Genomic DNA, 20,358 nt, shown 5'->3' on the forward strand with positions numbered 1-20,358 from the left:
CCGAGTTCAGATTTGTTGTGCAAAATATATTGGATTCAGACAGGCAGAACAAAAGACGTAAGACCCTATAAGGTCCCCGAGGCGCCATTTTTGATGCACAAAAGTTGTTGCCTGTCATATTGTATTTGTATTGATAGAAAGAAAGAAAACGAGTGCTTTGTCCACCGTTCTCCTCACAACCTAGATATTTTCTTTTATTTGTTGGACAATAACAACAGCTATTTATAATGAACGTGGTAGACCATGTGCGGGAAATGGCAGTGTCTGGCCTCCACTCCAACGTCAGATTATTGAGCAGTCTGCTCCTGACCATGAGCACCAACAGCACGTACGTATTTTAAGTTTTGTCCAAATATCTGACAAGCAGTACAGTATTGTTTGGTGTGTTGTTGTGTTGTTTTTTTTTTTTTTTTTTTTTTTGGTATTTCTCGCTAAATGCACTTGCCGTTGTTTGCCGATACACCTCACTAAAGCATAAGTTTTTGTTTTAAAACTACCAGACATTTAGTTTTCCCCGATTGCTGGGGACGGTGTGCTTTTTGACAGGAAGCATTGTAAATGTTAATGATCATGGTGCTTTCTGAATAACGTTATAATCCTACTACACTGTAGAAAATAAACTTCCTTAAACGCATCAATGAAGTATGCCTCAATATTTGTTGTTCAAAAAGCAGTGTACAATTCAACGTAGTTGCAGTAATGTAGATGAGCCCTAATGTGTCGCATGGCAATGAAACAGTTGGACAATTAAAAAATAAATAAATAAATAAATAAAACCTGCTATTTGGTCAAGTCCAGTTTACCTGCAAGTTATAATCAGTTGACCACAGATAGTGGCAAAAACATTTGTTGACAAAAAATACCATTCAGAAACCGTTGCCAGGTCTTGTCTGTGAATAAGTTCCGGTATAAAATATACAGTGCACAATAATGTTGATGCGATACAGCCACCAGAAATGTCTTTGCGTCAATTGGCTTGTATCACGAGCTTGTATCAGCTGGAAACGACGTCTTATTCAGATTAGCTGTTACATTATTATTATTTAACGGTATATTATAAAAAGTAGAGTCTATATTGCTGCGTAAGATCGAAGCTGATTTTCACCCTCTCGAGGTAAGAACGGCTTGTAAGCCCGTTAGAATATTGGTGCTCTTGGCATACAAACAACGCTAGCACTGACTAGGAAGAATTCAACATGGACATTTTTGGTTAGGGCTTTTGAAGTGATTTAGCAATGTACTAGATCAGCTTTTACAACCTAGTGTGTCCCTTTTGAAAATGATGCTGTACGTATTTAATTGTGTATGCAATTTGTTTGTTTCCAGGGAGTTATTTTCACCTTCCCAGAAGTATCAGCTGCTGGTGTACCATGCTGATGCTCTCTTTCATGATAAGGAGTACCGGAACGCAGCATGCAAGTACACTATGGCCTTGCAGCAGAAGAAGACCCTAAGCAAGACCTCTAAAGTGAGGCCATTCCCTGGGAGCACTACATCCTCCCCACAGGCCCAGGTAGACAGATTAATGCTTGAGAGCTGTGGTTCTCATCCCTGACAAGCTGTTTCCACAGTGCTCATAGAGCCCTTCTAGTGTGGCATGACCTCAGTTTAATTAGAAACCTGTGCACAAAGGGGTAGTTATGTGTCATTGCACAGTCATCATCAGCTTATCACAGAGATGGAAATAAGACTCCCATTGCATAGCAGGTTGATCCATTGCTGGTTCTACTGTGTTAAATAAGACACGCCTGAGCTTGGTACCTATACACTGGGGCTAATCAAGTTTGTAGTAAAACCTGAAATGGGTGAAATTGCTATGCAATAGGTGTCGTCTTTCCATCCCAATATAATGGGTGTCAATGGGGATAGCTCCTGATAAGATCATTTTGGTTATTGTCACGTTCTGGTTAATATCATGTTAGTCACACACCTGGGATTGAAAATCTTGATGGGAAGGTTTCAATGTAAGTAAGTATCTGTACAGCATATGAACGTTCTGAACATAAAGTTCCACAATATAGCACACACAACGCTGCATGTGTTTTATTACAGATTTCTTCTGTTTTTAATTGTTACAAAATGTAAATTTAGTAGACTGTATATTTAAGACATTCCATTAATTTACACTGTGATTGTCAATGCAATACCTTGTAGTATATTTCACAGCAAAATGCACTTGTTGTTTCAACGCTCTGTGTTTCAATGCTTATTTTGGCAGGTTATTTTTGAACTGTCAACAACCTATTGTCCCCATTTCTTCCCAGTCCTTTTGAAGTGGTATCAAAAGGAAAATATAACAAATAAGCAAAGTTCATAATTATAAGTGTCCTGATTAAAACAAGTGCAAAGTACCCCCCCCCCCATTTGTTTTACTTAAAGCAATTAAACACTTGTATCCTTGTGAAACTAACAAGAAACAAGGCGAAAGAGTAACTGAACTATTCCCATATGCAACTAAATTGTTTCTTACTAGTTTTATACTTGATCATGTTTTGTTTTTTTTTCCTTTCAGAGCCTGCCCTCTGAGATTGAATTGAGATATAAAATAGCTGAGTGCTACACCATTCTGAAGCTGGATAAAGATGCCATCGCAGTGCTGGAAGGGATTCCTACCAGACAGAGGACTCCCAAGGTTAGCTGCACCTGTTTGCATGCACGGCAATGTTTCATGGTTTTCAGAGTTTATACAGTACTCTTGTGCCTTTTGTTTTTCTTTTGTGTAAACACATTTACACTGCCTTCCCCTTCCTTCCCTGCCATTTTCCAAACTTGCGTACGCTCCAGAGTGCTTCATATTTTGGTATGTGTGATCACGCCAGCTACATTAATACAAGACCAATTGATCTGGCACGTGATTTTAAAGTGCTTTTCCAGGATACGGTAGCATATCTAAAAACTGGACAGATGAATTTAAGTCAAAATTATTAGCCAGTTTCCAAGGAATAGGCACAAACTTTGCAGAAAGATAACATTAAATAGTTTAAGTGTTTTCACTGTATACTGTCATGCTGTTCAGAGTATAACATGCAGTCATTTATGTATTATTGAGGATAATGAAGAGAATGAGTGGAATGTATCCAAGTGTGTTTTACAGCGGTACTCGGCTATATCTGAAAATGATTGTATAGAGCATATATACTGAAAAGGCATAGAGAAGATTAGTGTACTGGTGTTCTGTTGTGAGTGGTGTTATCCTTCTATACTGTTATAGCCTTGTGATTTTTTTTCTTCTTCAGATTAACATGATGCTGGCTAATCTGTACAAGAAGGCTGGACAGGAGCGCTCGGCTGTGACCAGCTACAAGGAAGTCATCAGACAGTGTCCCCTCGCTCTTGATGCTATCATAGGTGCTTTCTTCATTCCTACTTAGATCATTATAGAAACAGTTTGAGTGTTACTGTGGGGAAGCATGTAAGTATTGCCTTTTAACCAATAAGCGCGTGTTGTAGGTCTGCTGTCGCTGTCTGTGAAAGGTGCAGAAGTGGCTTCAATGGCTATGGATGTGATTCAGAGCATCCCCAATCTGGACTGGCTGTCAGTGTGGATAAAGGCATATGCTTTCATACATTCTGGTGATAACATGAGAGCCATCAACACCATCTGGTAAGCAGGGTTAGGAATTGGGGACTTGATGTTAGGCTTTTTATTGTTTAATGTTAACTGGAGGTGTAAGTAAGTAGTGCCTGAGATTCTCAGTAATAATATCATCTATGATATAATAATACATGGATAAAATCAATTCATCAAAGCCTAACACACATATCTTAATAGCCTGCCCCACGAAAATAGAAAACTGCACCAGAGTCCTAGACGGAGGAGGTTGACTGAGGTATTTTTAGCAGTAGGGATATAACTGGTCAATTTAACTTGTTGGTATGTAAAGTAGCAGGCTATAGAATTAGAGAGGGTGCTTATAAAGCTTAGCAGGGAAACAGTAGGGAAGCATTAAGAATAGAAAGGGCCATCTGTTCCTTCAGAAAATCTCAGTGCTTTTCACAGAGCATTGAAGTGAGGGAATCAATGTGCTTAGCAATATACATCAGTGTGCTTATCAATATACATCAGCCGTTCTTCTTTGCATTCCTCACTGAAATGAAGTGCTGTTTTAGATGCTGCTTAGCGTAACCCCCTCAATTGCTCTCTCTCCAAGCTCCCTGGAGAAGAAGTCCCTGCTTCGTGATAACGTGGATTTGCTGATTAGCCTTGCAGACCTGTATTTCAGAGCTGGGGACACGAAGAACTCCATCCTCAAGTTTGAGCAGGCTCAGATGCTGGACCCCTATGTGATCAAAGGTAAGCCTTTCAAAGAGGCTGTGCGAATGACAGATAGACATCCGTTCATAAATCCATCCATCCATCAATTACCGGGCAACAAAACTATACTAGTAAGCAGTTTCTGTTTTTCAGTTCCATTTCTAATTCCGTTGTAAGATCAAAGGAACTGGAATTGATATGTTAGAGACATAATTGCTGGGATTGTTCAACTGCATTCATTTGAAGCCAGTTTAATCGACTAAGTGCCTTCAATTTAAGCAGTTTGTTGCCTTTGTGAGTCGCCCATTTTAACAGAATACTGCACTAATACGAATTGCAATTGTGATCAAAAGGGAATTGGAATTGGGAATTGATTTTAAAAAGGAAATGGAATAGAAAGCCAGGAACATACCCAGACCCTGGTGGTAAGCAATGTCTGCCTCTCCACCTCTCGTCAGGAATGGACGTGTATGGGTACCTTCTGGCTCGAGAGGGCCATCTAGAGGATGTTGAGGTCCTAGGAGGACGTCTGTTCAACATCTCCGACCAGCATGCAGAACCCTGGGTAATCTCTGGGTAAGTGTCCTGGCGCAGGGTGTGCGAAACTTACATTTTAGGAAACAGTTAAAAAAAAAAAAAAAAAAAAAAAAAAAAAAAAAAAGTGTAGATGTTCTTTTCCACTGTACAGCCAAGCTGTGCTACTGACGTCACAAACAATGAAAGACAGTTGTTATTAATTAACTTAAGTTTGCCAATAGATGCGCAAACAAATGATGTTCAAAAATGTATAGACCAACGATACAGCTGTATCTTGTATCGCTATATTTTGTAAATATTTATAGTCAACATAATCAACACATTCTACTGATTATGTCGACTGACTAAAGTTAAATTAGTTCTGTCGAGGGGAAAAAAGAAGGTTTTAAAAATACGATTTCCAAAGATATCTCATTTAAGGAGTGTTGTTTTTTTTGTTTGGGTGCTTAAATAGAATTTCTGTAAACGCAACAAGAGCTGTAGTTGTGTGCATGGTGCAGCTGTACAGTATTTTGTTTGACTATATTTTTGTAAATAATTTGAGTTTTTTTTTTCTTTTATATTAATATAATAAAGGTCAAGGATGAGAAATTTAGTGTTTTTGAGTGTGAGTATTAATTGTACCGTACCTGCAGTTTATGTCCATTTGCTGTCAGAACTTCGGCCGTAAACTTTCTCATTTCTGAAGCACGACTCCAGATCTTCCTGAACACTTCTATCTTTCTGGAGTGTACTGACTGATGCAACGTAATGATGAAAATCCTTAACCCCACCCCTGGCTCGGCTTGGCTCGACTCGCAGCCGGATTAAGATGTCTTGTAAAGCTGGAGTTTCACGGCTTGGTTTTCGCTCAGCTCGACATATAGCCATTGTAGATCCACCCGTACCCGTACCGTACCGAGACCTCATGGGTCAGATGTGCCAGGGGAGAAGCACTCGTACCCGTACCGTACCGAGCCCTCATGGGTCGGATGTGCCAGTGGAGAAGGGGTATAAAAGTACGCAGGACAGCAAGAGGATGTAGACTTAATATATGGCTTTTCAATGTATTTTTTTGTGTGTGTGCAGGTGCCACAGCTTCTACAGTAAGCGGTACTCTCGGGCGCTCTACCTGGGAGCCAAGGCCATCCAGCTGAACAGTAGCAGTGTACAAGCCTTACTGCTGAAGGGAGCTGCGCTGAGGAACATGGTGCGAGTCCAGGAGGCCATCATCCACTTCAGAGAGGCCATGCGCCTCGCCCCCTGCCGCCTGGACTGCTATGAAGGCAAGCGTTGTTATTGTACAGTGGTACACACTATGTATTGGCCCCCTGTCGTTTCAGTCAATCAGTCAGTAATACTTAAATGGCTAATATTGGACTACCTTGCCTACTACGACATCAGGTTGTCCGAGATTAGTGCTAATCGGTGGTGGAGGTCTGTGTAACCAGATAAAATACTTTTATAATTAACTTGCAGTACCAATAGTACTAAAATATTAATTAATAATACAGAACGTTTAGTTAAAGGTGCTGACATCTGTGTGTCTTTATTAAAATGTGGTGCAACCTTCTTTGAATTCGTTACAGCTTTTAGACAACTTGCATGTACAAGAGTCTTGCATAAGGGTATCTTTTGCCACTCCTCTCAAGATTGGTTGATATAACAGATGTATTACATTTTACCCAAGGGAATAAAATTGAAATTAGTGTCCACACTTATGGGTAGCATTGTATTTATAATCCTGTAGTATTTTTAGCCGGGCTGTTGTATACATAGCACAGACTGTTAGTTCAGCTTGTCCCCTGATGCCTCTCCAGGTCTCATTGACTGTTACCTGGCGTCGAACAGTATCCGTGAAGCCATGGGGATGGCGAATAATGTGTACAAGACCCTGGGAGCGAACGCTCAGACGCTCACCATCCTGGCCACCGTGTGTCTAGAGGACCCCATGACACAAGAGAAGGCCAAGACTCTGCTGGACAAGGCGCTGGCACAGAGACCAGACTATATCAAAGCTGTGGTCAAGAAGGGCGAGCTGCTCAGTGAGTATAATTGCAAAGAGATCTTTTCAGACAAGAGCTTTAGATACAGTTTGCATAGCTCTGCTATCAGGTTTGAAATGGTCATTCTGTTCAGTGGGTCTCTAATGCAGGTAGGACTTTATTTTGCAATAATCAAAGAGACATATGCAGTAAACTTTCTTTGCAAGTGAACACGCATGGTTTTTATATTTTTTATTCAAGCAACTTTGTTGTTTTCAGGCAGAGAGCAGAAATACGAGGAGGGAATCGCTCTGCTGCGGAACGCCCTCGCCAACCAGAGTGACTGTGTGCTGCACAGGATGCTGGGAGATTTCCTGGTGGCTGTCAATGATTATCAGGAGGCCATGGACCAGTACAGCATCGCACTGAGGTAACGAACTGAAGAACCACCGTCTGCTTTAACCCTGGATCCAGGGTGTGGATGCAGAACGACAAAACTGGTCACAATTAGTCAAAACTTCAAACAATTAATTGGAAAGTCATTTTCACGTATCCAGAAGCAGTCTGGACAAAAACATGAATTTCATGCTGTACTACTTGGCTCAGTTTGCCTGAATTGGTTGTGTAGTCTGTGAAAAGTCTAACCAGAACAGGACATATGTCTGTACTCTCCTTTTACCATCTCAAACATTTGAGAAACAGGTTTCTGGTTTTTATAAAAATACGCATTGATCTGGCGTGCACAGTAAACACAGTATTTTAAAGCTTTTTTGAAGTTCCACAAATTCCTTACCATTGTAGTGGCATGTTACTGGTAACGCAATGTTCTTATTAAAAATACAGATGCATAGTTAATTTGTTCAGTACCTGTGAGTGCTTGTTATAAAATGGAAGATACAATTTAATTGTTGTATTGTGATGATAAAATCGTCATAACAGATGACTATTGAAGCTGTACTGCTGACCGTCTGGCTTGTACCTAAAGTAACATTCGGTAGTTCAAGATTAAGTCCTATCATGGTCCAGATGTTATTACAAGATCACTTTGATCCTGAACGGGTTGCCTATGCCCAAGGTTTCCCTGTGCTGTTAGAAACCTGAGCCCTGCTGTGTTTTCTCAGCCTGGACCCGAATGACCAGAAGTCCCTGGAGGGCATGCAGAAGATGGAGAAGGAGGAGAGCCCGACAGAGGCGACTGCAGATGAGGATGTGGATGATATGGAGGGCAGCGGGGAGGAAGGGGACCTGGAGGGCAGTGACAGCGAGGCCGCGCAGTGGGCTGACCAGGAGCAGTGGTTCGGCATGCAGTGACCCAGCGAGGCCGGACCAGGTACCGCCAGGGGAGAGCCATCTTCTCATCGACCCAGTGAGCCAGGCACTGACCCCTAACACATAGTGCCTCCTGGTGGTAGACTTCACCTACTGCTTGTGAGAATCAAAGATCACACTGTTAGTCAAACAAGGGTTTGGTCAGCTTAGTGCTTTTCATTCCCAACTTAAAATTTTAAGATAATATAATTAGACAAACACCATCTGACCCTGTACTTTTTTGACTAACTGCTGAGAAGGGTGCATTGTGAGAATGAACTTGGCAGAGCTTCCTACCTACCTGAAAAGACTTGTGAATATGTTCCTTGTTGTTTTGTTTTTTTTCTTTTGACAAAGATTTTTGAATATAAATAATGTATTTTTGTATTATTTTAATGGAATATCTTTTTTTTTTTTTTCATAACCTGATCTGAAAATCATTGGCTTGTAATAGTTGTGTACCTAACAGCTGCAAGATGAAAGGAACAGTAAACAGGAAAGGCAAGGATTTGGTCTTGTTGCACACTGCGGCATGGTCTGCGTGTGGAGAGTCACATTCCTGCTGCAGCTTTGGTGCACTTGATGAATCATTTCCCTTTTGTGGAAAGCTTTCTGGTTAAGACTTTTCTAACCCATTTAATCAAGAACCCAGAATGTGAAGGAACAAAATCTTACTTTCAGCCTTCTTCTCGAGGTCTATTTATGTCAAATATTGTTTGTATTATGTGTACTAAATTAGCATGTGCGTACCGAGATTAGAGAGCTTTTTATTCAGTTATTATGACTTTAATTGGTGGTGCTTTGTTGATCTTTTTGTTGCCTTGGTCTCTGACAGTTCTTGCAGTGGTCTTAAAGCAGTGTTCATGAAAGATTAGCACACAATCAAATGCACTCCTTGGCACGCTAATGCTTTGTGAATACAGCCCTTAAGACCCATATATTAGTGGACTTGGGTCCCAGTGTTTACGTATTGTGAATGGCGCCCTGGAGATATTGGTGTTAAATACCTTCTTAGTCACTAGCTAACTGAAAGAATGTGGATGTGTAATTATGATACAATGTTTCAAAACTAAAAAAAAAAAAAAAACTTTTGTTGGAAAAAACTATTAAATCCATTGTGGAAATATCTGACTCCACAAATGTGAGTGGTGTTTTGAGATTAATTAGACCTATTCAGCAGGGCGAGGATTCATGCTCTGAATGGTCACTAGTGAATTTATTACAATTACATTCAGATATTCTTGGCTCATAAATCACTATCTCAGTAAAAGTGTGCTGATGTAATGGTTTGGCTTCAAAGCACCTATTGCTGTTTATCATAGCAGATAACCCTTATTTAATCAACATTGATTTATTTAAAAATGAAATACTCAAATCTGATTCTTCAGAAACTTCGGTATGCTCAACTAGCTGCTGAAGCGGAACAGCGAGGATGGAGAGTGAGAGTTTACCCAGTGCAGGTGGGTTGTCAAGGAATTGTGGCACACTCTACGACCTGGTTTCTCAGAGTTGTCGGGTTCAGTGGCCTAGAGTTGCGTCGCACAGTGAAGCACTTATCTGAAGCAGCAGAAAGGAGCAGCAACTGGCTGTGGTTGAGACGGAAAGAGTCTGGATGGGGATTTCAAGCACAATAGAAATAAAGCAATGCTGATATACAAGTAAGTAAGCTGGGCTGAGTCGAGGGGGGAGATGCTGGGATGCCTGAATCACTGTTGAGCCCCCTGGAGGTGTCGTGGGCTAGTCGATGAAACACAGAGGATGGAAGGTGCCCACTTGAAGACCCCAGATATGTACCCTACTTAGCTCAATCCAGACGGTTGTCATGCTGATGCGCTGGGGAGACCGCACTGGGTTAATCCTCGGAGCCAGCAATACAGCCGTTGTGTGTGCTGATGCGCTGGGGAGGCAAAATAAGCTGATCCCTGGAGCCATCAACACCAGACAGAAGGATATCTACATTATCAGATGGAAAGCAACGCAAATGGATGGAGATGCAGATGGATCACATTAGTTTACTGCAAAGCTACGTCTTAGTTGGTGCTTATCTTGGCGAGAGCTGAGTTCAAATCAGCATGAAGTTTAACATCTACTCATGTAATGGAAATCATAACCTAAACAGTGGCCCCTGGTGGTGGCACAGGGTTGACTTCCGATTGGCACGTGTGTCTTTCTAGTATTATTTTTGGCTCACATATTCGCTGTTCAGTGTGTGAATGCTATGTGAAAAGGGTTTTCTTTTGCCATTCTGGTTTTCAGTCCTCCCTCCCCAATCACTTGTAATATTTGAAATGGAAGTCTTTCGCTTCATGATGTAGATGAACATCTCTGATCTTCTGGATACCCAGTAGTTCTGAATACAAGTAGTTTCATTTTGAACCAGCAAATCTTTTAACATTAGAACCGTTTATATGAATCGCAAAGGACCAGCTTCTTAGCCCAGTGAAGTCCACAGAACAAAACAATAGATAATCTTGTATAATAGTTTTATTTACCTGAAATCATGAATTTCATGTGATGCATGTTAGTCATCAGAGCTGAAATGAACGCTTGATCTTATTTACAGTAGTCTACATAGTCAAAACATGCTGCTAACCTTACCCACAGGTTGTTTCACAATGTATGCATCATAATTCCATATTGCACCAATGTCTGCCAAACTACTGAGTTATACTCTTAAGTTACATTATTACAGTGCAAAAATGTAATTTCTATTCAATTATTTTGCACACCAAAAAAAAATAAAAATAAATAAACACTGAAAGAAAAGCTTTCCTTAGGAAAAATATTTGGTTGTGAAATCATGGATTGAAGGTTTAGTTTAACACTGAACATCTGTTGTTTTTTTCATGGAGATGGATTTTATATATAGCAATACTGTACATAGCTTTATATAAAGAAATTTGTAGTTGATAAAATAGTTTTGGCTACTTACAACTGGAGACATGCATTATAGTAAATTTATATTATACATTTATATAAACTGACATTTTGCACATTGTGAAGTGTAGATAAGTTGGTGTGACAACTCCTTGCCTGTGTTAAGGACCAAGGCTAAGGAAGGCTGGTCTTCATGCAGCAATAGTACCGCAGGTTTCGCTTGTGAGTTGCTTTAGTTCTTCTGGATGTATTGCAGTTTCTGCTGCTGCTGCTTCTTCTTAAGCCCTGTATATTAGCAAACCTGTTTTTTTTTTTCTTTTTCTTTGTTTGCACATTATACATGCAGCTGTCTTAGTAGATGTGCTGCTTAAAACACACATGCACACTGAAACAAATGTTTACGAGAGAAGAGGGGATTACCCATCTCTTGCTGTAAAGAGAGAAAGAAAAAGAACTGAATCAGAACACAAGACTTTGAAGAAGGGGTTTTGATAGGTGTGAATGGGGCAGGAACTGCTCTTTCAAAAAAATACACTACTGCAGCTATGGCCAAAGCTTTTGCCTCACTCTAGATAATTAACTCATTTTGCTTCATAATACAATGAAACCTGCTGAATAATTTACATTAACATATTGAATTATACTGCTTTGTAGTTTTCCCCTGTACTTCTCAAAAAACTGACAAAAATGTGACATTTCAAAATCCAACATGAAATACTGTACTATAACTTCTAGTAGACCTTTGCTATATCATTGTGTAGTTTCATTGATTACATGAAAGATCTTCATGTTAAATAAAACATTTGTTAAATACAAGTTCTAAACATCTCCATCCTAGAATTCTTGGTGATGCAAAACATTTGGCCACAACTGTAGACCCCTGAATTCAATACTGTATTCCTTTGATCTCTAAGCATACACTGAAATGTTTGGATGTGAACTGTGCATGTTGGATTTGTGGCCTGCAACCAGTTGAATGACATATGCAGGTAAAAAATAGCATTCAAGTGATCTAATTAAAGATAGCATTCAAGCGATCTAATTAAATATATGGTGCATCCTTCCCCAAAGGCAGTCATGGCAGATTGGTAAACAGCAGGAAGGGTAAAACTTCCCCGCTACCCAAATATTGTCTAGCCAATGTTTCCATCACAAAAGATAACCCTATGAAACTTAGAATAGATTAATTATGCAAAAGTTTTCCTCATCTACCCCTGTATTAAAAAATAAATAAAAGTATTACTCTATTGTAGGAGTGAGGGCATAACAGGTTAGACAAAAGTGGTTATTAAATGGTGTTATTAATTGGTGTTGAGTAAAGCAAGAAGCAAATGGGGAAGAAAACTATACATTCATGTTTTTCATAAAACAGGAATCCCAAAAAAACTGTCCCCTTTGAACTCTCTACTCTAAATGTCATGCACATCGCAAAACCCAGGAGACTTAAATGAACAAATGATTGCATTACCTAGAAACAACCTGAAACATTGAAAAATATATTTACTGAAACATTTAAGATGGCTGGCAATAGCAAAAGTTGTATTTTAAATGAAATTGGAAGGGATTAGGAACAAATATACAGACCTTTGTTAAAAAGGGTTAACGCCATTGCCAAACTGTAGTGATTTCACTTTATCACCAACATTCAGAATGAGGAATGTTTATTGTGTATGAATGTGATCTTTCTGAAATCTGCAAAATGCCTCAACTGTTTCAGACAATAAACCCCATACTATACGCAAGTGCCATTTCTTAAAGAAAGAATCAACCAGGCTGAAGCAATACACTACTATTCTTTCAGCAGGTTACCTTCTGGTGAACAGAAATCATACTATTATTACATTTCAGTAAGATAAATGAAAAAATAAAAACTGGGCATTTCAAATTGGGGAGAAAAAAAAAACAGAAATAATTGGAGATTCCAAATATTAAAAAAAAAAAAAAAAAATTGATGTTTTCGAAGTACTCGTTCAAGGCACTGATCAAGATACCAGGGACCCCATGTATGAGGAAGCCCATTGCTCTTAACCATTCTTAAATTCAGAAAATGATAAAGGCAAGTAGTTACAAAGCCTCCATCACATTGCCTATAATAAATACTTTGTTAGACTAACTTTCCTGAAGCAGGTTACCTTTTAAAGCCCATGTGAAACATCAGCGACACTCCTTTAAAAGTGTTCAGTTTAACACGCAGCATGTGGAAGTCAACCCATTGCTTCCAGAGCTATTGCATAACAAGTTCCTCGTTCTTATCCACCTACTGCTGCAAGTCACAGGATCATGTCCATGAGTCAGCGACATTGTGGCAGTAGGCTAAGCTTCAAGGTGAAGCACACAGAAACAAGGCTATGAAACACATTAGTGTGTATGTGTATATATATGGCTGTGTGGAAGGTATATGGTACATGCAGGTAAGCATACTCACTTTAGTTGGACGTTGGAAGGCATTGGAGGAAAACAGCAGTTAGGCTTGTTAACACTTGTGAATATAAAACACAGCAATACTGGTCTGGTAATGTGGGAAACATGCTCCATAGGGTTACTACGCTATTGTCGATTATATTCCTGTGTCATCTACAATTAGTGCGATAGTACGTTAAACTATAAAACTGGTCCTTCTACTATACATAGTTACGTTTTTGTAATGTGGTATATACAAATTTACAGACTCCTTCAGCTCCTTCCTTGTATGCAGAACCTGTGTAGGCTAAGGTATTTCCAGAGACTGTGGGAAACTTAAACTTAAAAGGAACAGGGACCAAACCACTGGCTTTCTTGTGCTCTGGTAGCAAACTATTAACAATCATCCACGATAGTCAAGGATCTATACATATAAATGCTTTGTATAGAAATTACCACAATGATAATGTCTCAGTGCTTACAAATTAAAGACAAAAAACTAAAACAATAGGTTCATATGTAGTTTTAAATTAAATAGAAAAACAAAAAATAAAACAGGAGATTGTATTCGTTTTAACTTCAGGTTAAACTTAAATTTCATTTTATTTTATTTTTTTTTTTATTAAAACTTTTGATCTACTTCTGAATTAACTGGTTTGAATTTATAAAAAATGTTTATAAGGACCCACCTGTGACGGAAAGTCAAAAGGGTAACACTGCCCCTCAAAAAAAAAAAAAAGTTTAACAAAAAACAAATCCATATATGACTATTCAGATAAAATACAAATAGACAAATAAATATTTTTAAAATTATCTGGGGAAAAAAAACAAACTTGTTCAATCAATGGGGAGGACATTTTTTCTGCACAAGCAAGTATGGGCTTACCTCAAAACATCACTGGGGATGTAAACATGAGATTAAACACAGTAGGGTACAGACTAAAGAAATATTGATTGAGGTAGCTGTGCTCTGCCTGATGCAGAAAAACTGGTTTTGAAATACAAGACAAAACAGATAAAATAAAACAAGCATGGAAAAGGTCGAAATGAAGAGGAAACCCCACCAGTTCATGCAGGAACACAGTACATGCAGTTTTGTTTAGTCACCAGAAGACAACATTCACTTTTAAAAACGTTCTTGCAAATTAACCTCTAACCAGCACAAATGTCCATTGGCTCCTGAATTTGTACAACACAAAATATGATAAAACAGAATGCTGTACATGCTTTTTTCTTCTTTCAAAATCTACAAAAACAATATTTGCATAACATAGTGTTAAATCTCTGTACATGTCAATGGACATTTCTTTATTGTCGTTTGGGGGGGAAAAAACCTTCCCTTTTTTCTTTTTAAATGGGAGTTACGGAAAAAAAACAAACAAAAAACCACACACCATGTGAAAAAACACACCTTGACAACTGATGCTTAAAAAAAAAAAAAAAAAAAAAAACAGCAGATGATTCAGACAGCTGTTTAAAACGGTACAACTTTGGGTACACTTACAAGTTAATGGTCGTTACTTTTCTTTTTAGTAATGTTTTCTTTTTATTTACCCAAACCAATCTGTCAGTCAAGACCAGAACATGGCAATGTTAGTGTCTGTACTGTAGAGCCAGACTATCAAGGGTGCAGAGACCAGCACAAACGGCCACGAGATCCCCTCTGTGCATGCGGAGAAACCACACTTCCCGCCCACGGGCTTGTCAAACTCTTTACCAGGCTCCAGATAGCTGCGGGCAGTGAATTTGAGCAGTTCGTCCAGGAGGATTACTGGGAGAGAGATCTTTAGCACCATCATCCACTGAAGGACGTTTAACGGGGTGATCTGGAAAATGATCTGGAAGGAAGAAAAAGAAAGGCACTTTAAATTTTGAACAGCCTCTAAAAAGGACAGAAACCATACATGATGTGTGTTTCTATTTTCACACAATGGTAGTATATTAGAATCTCCAGGCAGCCAAAGATCTAATCAGTCTGCCATGAAAACTTACCGGCAGTGGCTCGACATGGAGGATAAGGAAATGCAGGGACATTGACAGGCAGATGGATCCCAGAAGCCAAACATTCTCCCAAGGAGGCATCCTGATCAAGGACTGGTTCTCAGACAAGCTGCAAAGAGGACACAGGATTTACAATCCAGCACAAACCAAGATGGTAGGAGAGGGACAGAAAAAAAGGCCAGTAAAAATAACACGTCAAGAGGACAGGTGCACAGGCTAATGGGGACCAATAAAGGCAGCTCACTTTGGGTTACCAACCTGTTCAGTGCATTGCACATCTCAATGGTCACCAGCACAGACAGAGCCATGGTCATTGGGTAGGGAGACTCAAAGATTTCACACTCTACATCTTGGAAATCTGGATTGTCAGGACTGCACTGCAAGAAGTGGCTCTGGGGAAGAAATAAAATACAAGCATTAGAAAACTATTTAAAAAAAAAAAAAAAAAGAAACCTGACACAGGGAGAACACAGCTTTGATCTGAATGCAGAATATGTATTCCAGCAGTTAGCTTTAGTTGAGCAGTTTTTGTATTCAGTGCAACAATGTGAATACCACACGTTTACCTTGCTCATGAGGAAGGCAATAAACAGTTGGTTTGGGCAGAACTATCAATATACTTGTCCTGTTCTCTTAAAAACAGTCATCTATTGAATGGGGAGAGAGGCTTGGAAAATGCACTTGGGAAGACTACTTTTATAAATGACAAATCTCTGCATTTGTTTAAGCTGAAGTGGATTTGAATTCCCTGGCCTGTTCAGGATTTGCCTGTGAAACTGACAGTATTTAAAATAAATACTTACCAGCTGGTAAAAGGTGACTCGGGGTCCATCTTCAGCAGCAATAAACCACCAGGCTGCAGCACCGACTGTAGCAGCTCCCACATAACCTGCAGAGAGAACACACAGGCTTGATACAGTGCCGAATTCAGGAATGGCAGGAGAACAAAAAAACGAAGTATGAAATCTGAGCAATGCACATGTATCATTCCATTTCCAAATGAGTCAGTACCCTTAACACACCAGTGACAAACTGGAGGGTACCACAACGACTTCTCACAAGATTAACATTACTGTAGGCTTTCCCCAGAGTGGATCCTATAAATAAAAGCAACTACTAAAACAAAAAATACAGACTCACATCCAATGGCCATGTATCTAAAGAAGAGCCAGCCGCTGATGAGGGGCTCACGGGCGTTGCGGGGAGGCTTGTCCATGATGTCCAGGTCAGGGGGGTTGAAGCCCAGGGCTGTGGCCGGCAGGCCATCAGTGACCAGGTTTACCCAAAGCAGCTGAACAGGGATCAGGGCCTCAGGGAAACCCAGAGCAGCAGTGAGAAAAATACTGAAATAAAACAAAGCTCTCCATCATTACTTGTATTTTGCATTTGGGACTACTGATGAAGGAACACCATTACTTTCATGGTCAGGGTAGAAGAGGTCATTACCCACAGCACCAGGTGTTTATTTGTTCCTTACCAGACAACCTCTCCCACATTGGAGGAGATGAGGTAGCGGATGAATTGCTTCATGTTGTTATAGATGGCACGGCCCTCCTCCACTGCAGCTACAATGGTGGAAAAGTTGTCATCTGCCAGAACCATCTCCGAAGCGGACTTTGCCACAGCTGTGCCTGAGCCCATTGCAATACCGATCTCAGCCTTCTTCAGGGCAGGGGCATCATTCACACCATCGCCAGTCTGGGGGGTGGTGGTGGAAATAATAAATAAATAAAAGAATAGCCTTTAAATAAGGAAGCCAGAAAGTAAATTAGCAGGGTTTATAATGAAATGTAGCAAACCAAAGTGAAAACACAAAGCACTTGATGTACCATGGCAGTGATCTCATCGAAAGACTGCAGGAATTCTACAATCTTGGACTTGTGCGAGGGCTCGACTCGGGCAAAGCAGCGTGCGTTCTTGACTGCTTCTGCCTGCGCACTCGGGGAGAGATCGTCAAACTCTCGGCCTGTAAACGCCTTGTCACACACATCTTCATCCTCTCCGAAGATGCCGATGCGCCTGCAGATTGCCACAGCTGTACCCTTGTTGTCTCCTGTGATCATGATGACGCGGATGCCAGCCAGTCTGCACAGCTTAATGGAGGCAGCGACCTCTGTTCTCGGGGGATCCAGCATACCCACACAACCCACAAAGGTCAGGTCACTCTACAGGAGGAGACAGGAGAAATCTAGTACCCTGTCAGTTCAACCCCCACATTGCATTCTACCCATCACACAGCATAAAAAACACTAACAAATATGCTGGCAGATTTATTTGACAACTTTGTAATATATGGAGGAACCCGACTGTCCATCTATATGTCTATCATGATACTGTTGGATCAAATTTTATACTGACAGCCATCAGTAGGGGGGATGTTACTTTGTCATTACAGTATATTTGTCTTGCACTAACAGTAAGTTTTGGTGTTGACAACTAAACACTGCAAGAGGAGAGCTAGGCAAACAGTTTGGAGACTGGAAGCCAAAACAGGTGTCTATGAAACATTTCTAAAATTAACCCTTTAAAATGTGTAAGGGACATATGTGCCCCACAAATAAAATTATGATGACATTTTTGCAACGAGGTGCATGAACAGGGTTTAAAAAGTTTACTGGACAGGTTGGATCTGGTCATCCAAATGTGTCAGTTTTCTTGCGATACTGGAGTCACTTAATGTATTTTAAGAAGAAATCGTTTGAACAACTGCTTCCTTGTGTACCTTGAGGGATTAAGCCTTGAGACTTTGAAGCTTCACAAAAGCCACAATCTTTAATTCCAATTCCCTCATTTGCTCCTAGACGGCATGTTATCTTAGAACACACAGCAAGTTATTAGTGTCCCACTGCGTACAGACCTCGTACCCAGCGAAGCGTGTACAGTCCTCCAGCACAAGATCCTCTTTCCTTGGTGGATTGTCTCGGGTCGCGAGAGCCAGGCAACGCAGCGTGTCTCTGCCGGTACCCCACTCCTTGATCACAGTCATGATCTTCTCTTTAATGCCAGGTGTCAGGGGAACCTTACTGCCTCCAACTCTGATGTGTGTGCATCTTTCAATCACCCCCTCTGGGGCTCCCTGCAAAGAGCACGTCCGGATCAATACACCACACCACTGAATCTCAAACAAAAACACCATGAGGATTGGGATGCAGGACACCAATGCAGACAAACTTCACAACAGCCCAGACAAAGTCAGATTCTTAAAAGGACCGACAAGAACTACACACAGATTAATTTAGAAAACATGCAAAACGTCCTTGATACCTTGACAAACATCTTCTGCATGGTGGTGGTGGTGCGGGCCTTGTTCGGGGTGCAGAAGACAGACATGGACTTCCTGTCACGGGAGAACTCCAAGGTGAACTCCTTCTTCATCAGCTGCTATTTGGATTGTCGTCCTTTGTTTTTAAAAATTAAGAGGATGATATTTCAAAATTTTAATTAGTACATAAAAAAAAAAAAAAAAAAAAAAAAAAAAAAAAAACACACACACACTACTTGAGGGTGTTACTTGGCTCAGCATTTTGCTTTAAGGACACGAAGAACCTTGCAAGCACACCATTAGTCCCAAGGGAGCATGAACCAGGGTACTCAAATAGTGGGGAAAACATCCATTACTGAACAAAATAGCAGTGATGGGGATAAAAGGTACAAAGCCACCAAAATAATAGTAATTTAAAACTTATGCGATCATTAAATGGCCACTCCAAATGTTTGGCCCACTTCGAAAATTAAAATCCAACTACTTTTCAGTCAGGTCCTGGACCTTGGTTCCATCTGACATCTGCCATGTTTCAGTTTGCCTTGTGAAAATTTGCTCAAGTTGTTTTAACATAGGCGACGTTACTTACAGAGTTGCAGGCGTTGGCACGTTCAACCTTGGACAGTCCCTTCAGTTCTGTATCGAACACATTCATCTTCTCCACCAAACAGGTGAGGGCAGTCTCAGTGGATTCTCCAACCTTTTCAAACACTCCCTTCGTCTGCAATGTACAAGCAGATCAAAACAAGGTACATTAACAAGCTTTGTCGCAAGCGCGCTTGTATTATACAGGCAATTATGCGGTCTTGACAGAGGAATGTTCTAATAAAGCCGACACCTTAATTTCATTTAAAGATAGTACCCATAATTAAATCAAATCACTTTTTGTAAACAACTCTCTCCTGGGGCGTTTGTACTGGATTGAATGTGTAACCATTGTTTAATTGAGAAACGATGCCTTCGATTTCACCCTCTTCATAATATATACCAAAATATCCCCTGAAAAGGATAACCCCATATTACTGGTGCCAGCATGTAGAATAATGAGACTACTACCCAGCACGTAAAATATGAAATAAGAGCAGTACCAGTCATGTCTTCATACCTCATTGTAATCCAGAGAGGAATCATTGCACAACGCACAGATGGTTGCCAGTTCCACCAGGCCATCGTACTGGGAGCTTTTGACATATTTTCCATCTTTAAACCTGGTAACAACAAATAAATACAAATTAAAAAAAAAAAAAAGTTAAAAGTAATAAATAAAAATGTGTGAAGGGTCTCATACAATAAGATGCCATTTCTTAAAACCTAACTCATAGTTGTAATTGGGAACACAAACTCAAACCCCCAATGAAACAAATTTCTAACCCCCAGTTGTCACTGGTTTGCAAGGCAGCCTCTGTTTCTATTCTGTTACATATTACTGCATGTATAATTACAATATTTCTCAGGAGGAAAAGAAAAAAAAAAAAACACTGCATTACTAGATGAATGCTTCTTAAATCACAATACCCTCCAGCCAGTAGCAAAATATCTTGTTTAGCAAAGACCCAGCCAAATTTAATATAAAAGCTGTATTTGGGTCTCTTATAAGATCAATGTTTAATTCAAGGAGCTCGTATGACATTAAAAATGGGTTTACATTTATGGTAAACCCAGTCACGGGCTAGTCCAGCTGTTTACAGTCTCAACACCGTAGACCAATTCTTAAACGCATTACATAGCACGGACAAACTTACATTACATACTGC

At 40.1% G+C, this 20,358-nt stretch overlaps 2 protein-coding genes and 1 long non-coding RNA gene across 3 annotated transcripts in view; 1 reads left to right on the forward strand and 2 right to left on the reverse strand.

Moving 5' to 3' along the window:
* Window positions 1-83: 83 nt before the first annotated feature.
* LOC121297533 (anaphase-promoting complex subunit 7) lies at window positions 84-9,200 on the forward strand. Its single transcript, XM_041223885.1, has 11 exons — window positions 84-328; window positions 1,327-1,513; window positions 2,513-2,632; window positions 3,237-3,348; window positions 3,451-3,604; window positions 4,152-4,294; window positions 4,714-4,831; window positions 5,861-6,057; window positions 6,592-6,816; window positions 7,036-7,186; window positions 7,878-9,200. The coding sequence occupies exons 1-11, from the start codon at window positions 228-230 to the stop codon at window positions 8,065-8,067; spliced, it is 1,698 nt and encodes a 565-aa protein (XP_041079819.1). The 5' UTR covers window positions 84-227; the 3' UTR covers window positions 8,068-9,200.
* Window positions 9,201-10,533: 1,333 nt separating this feature from the next.
* Window positions 10,534-13,963, reverse strand: LOC121297425. Its single transcript, XR_005947167.1, has 2 exons — window positions 13,367-13,963; window positions 10,534-11,371 (listed from the first exon to the last, which is right to left on the reverse strand). It is a non-coding gene; the product is annotated as an uncharacterized LOC121297425 (long non-coding RNA).
* A 182-nt stretch (window positions 13,964-14,145) lies between these two features.
* The window catches only part of LOC121297424 (sarcoplasmic/endoplasmic reticulum calcium ATPase 2-like), a 34,702-nt gene continuing 28,489 nt past the window's right edge, over window positions 14,146-20,358 (reverse strand). Inside the window, exons 10-20 of the mRNA XM_041223744.1 lie at window positions 19,710-19,812; window positions 19,185-19,325; window positions 18,607-18,723; window positions 18,200-18,418; window positions 17,172-17,507; window positions 16,820-17,040; window positions 16,483-16,685; window positions 16,146-16,231; window positions 15,601-15,734; window positions 15,334-15,451; window positions 14,146-15,179 (exon numbers count right to left, since the gene is read on the reverse strand). Coding sequence (XP_041079678.1) covers window positions 14,913-15,179; window positions 15,334-15,451; window positions 15,601-15,734; window positions 16,146-16,231; window positions 16,483-16,685; window positions 16,820-17,040; window positions 17,172-17,507; window positions 18,200-18,418; window positions 18,607-18,723; window positions 19,185-19,325; window positions 19,710-19,812 — 1,945 coding nt within the window. The 3' untranslated portion in view covers window positions 14,146-14,912. The remainder of the gene's footprint in view (window positions 15,180-15,333; window positions 15,452-15,600; window positions 15,735-16,145; window positions 16,232-16,482; window positions 16,686-16,819; window positions 17,041-17,171; window positions 17,508-18,199; window positions 18,419-18,606; window positions 18,724-19,184; window positions 19,326-19,709; window positions 19,813-20,358) is intronic.

Source organism: Polyodon spathula, chromosome 22 (assembly GCF_017654505.1).
Source record: "Polyodon spathula isolate WHYD16114869_AA chromosome 22, ASM1765450v1, whole genome shotgun sequence".
Taxonomy (NCBI): Eukaryota; Metazoa; Chordata; class Actinopteri; order Acipenseriformes; family Polyodontidae; genus Polyodon; species Polyodon spathula.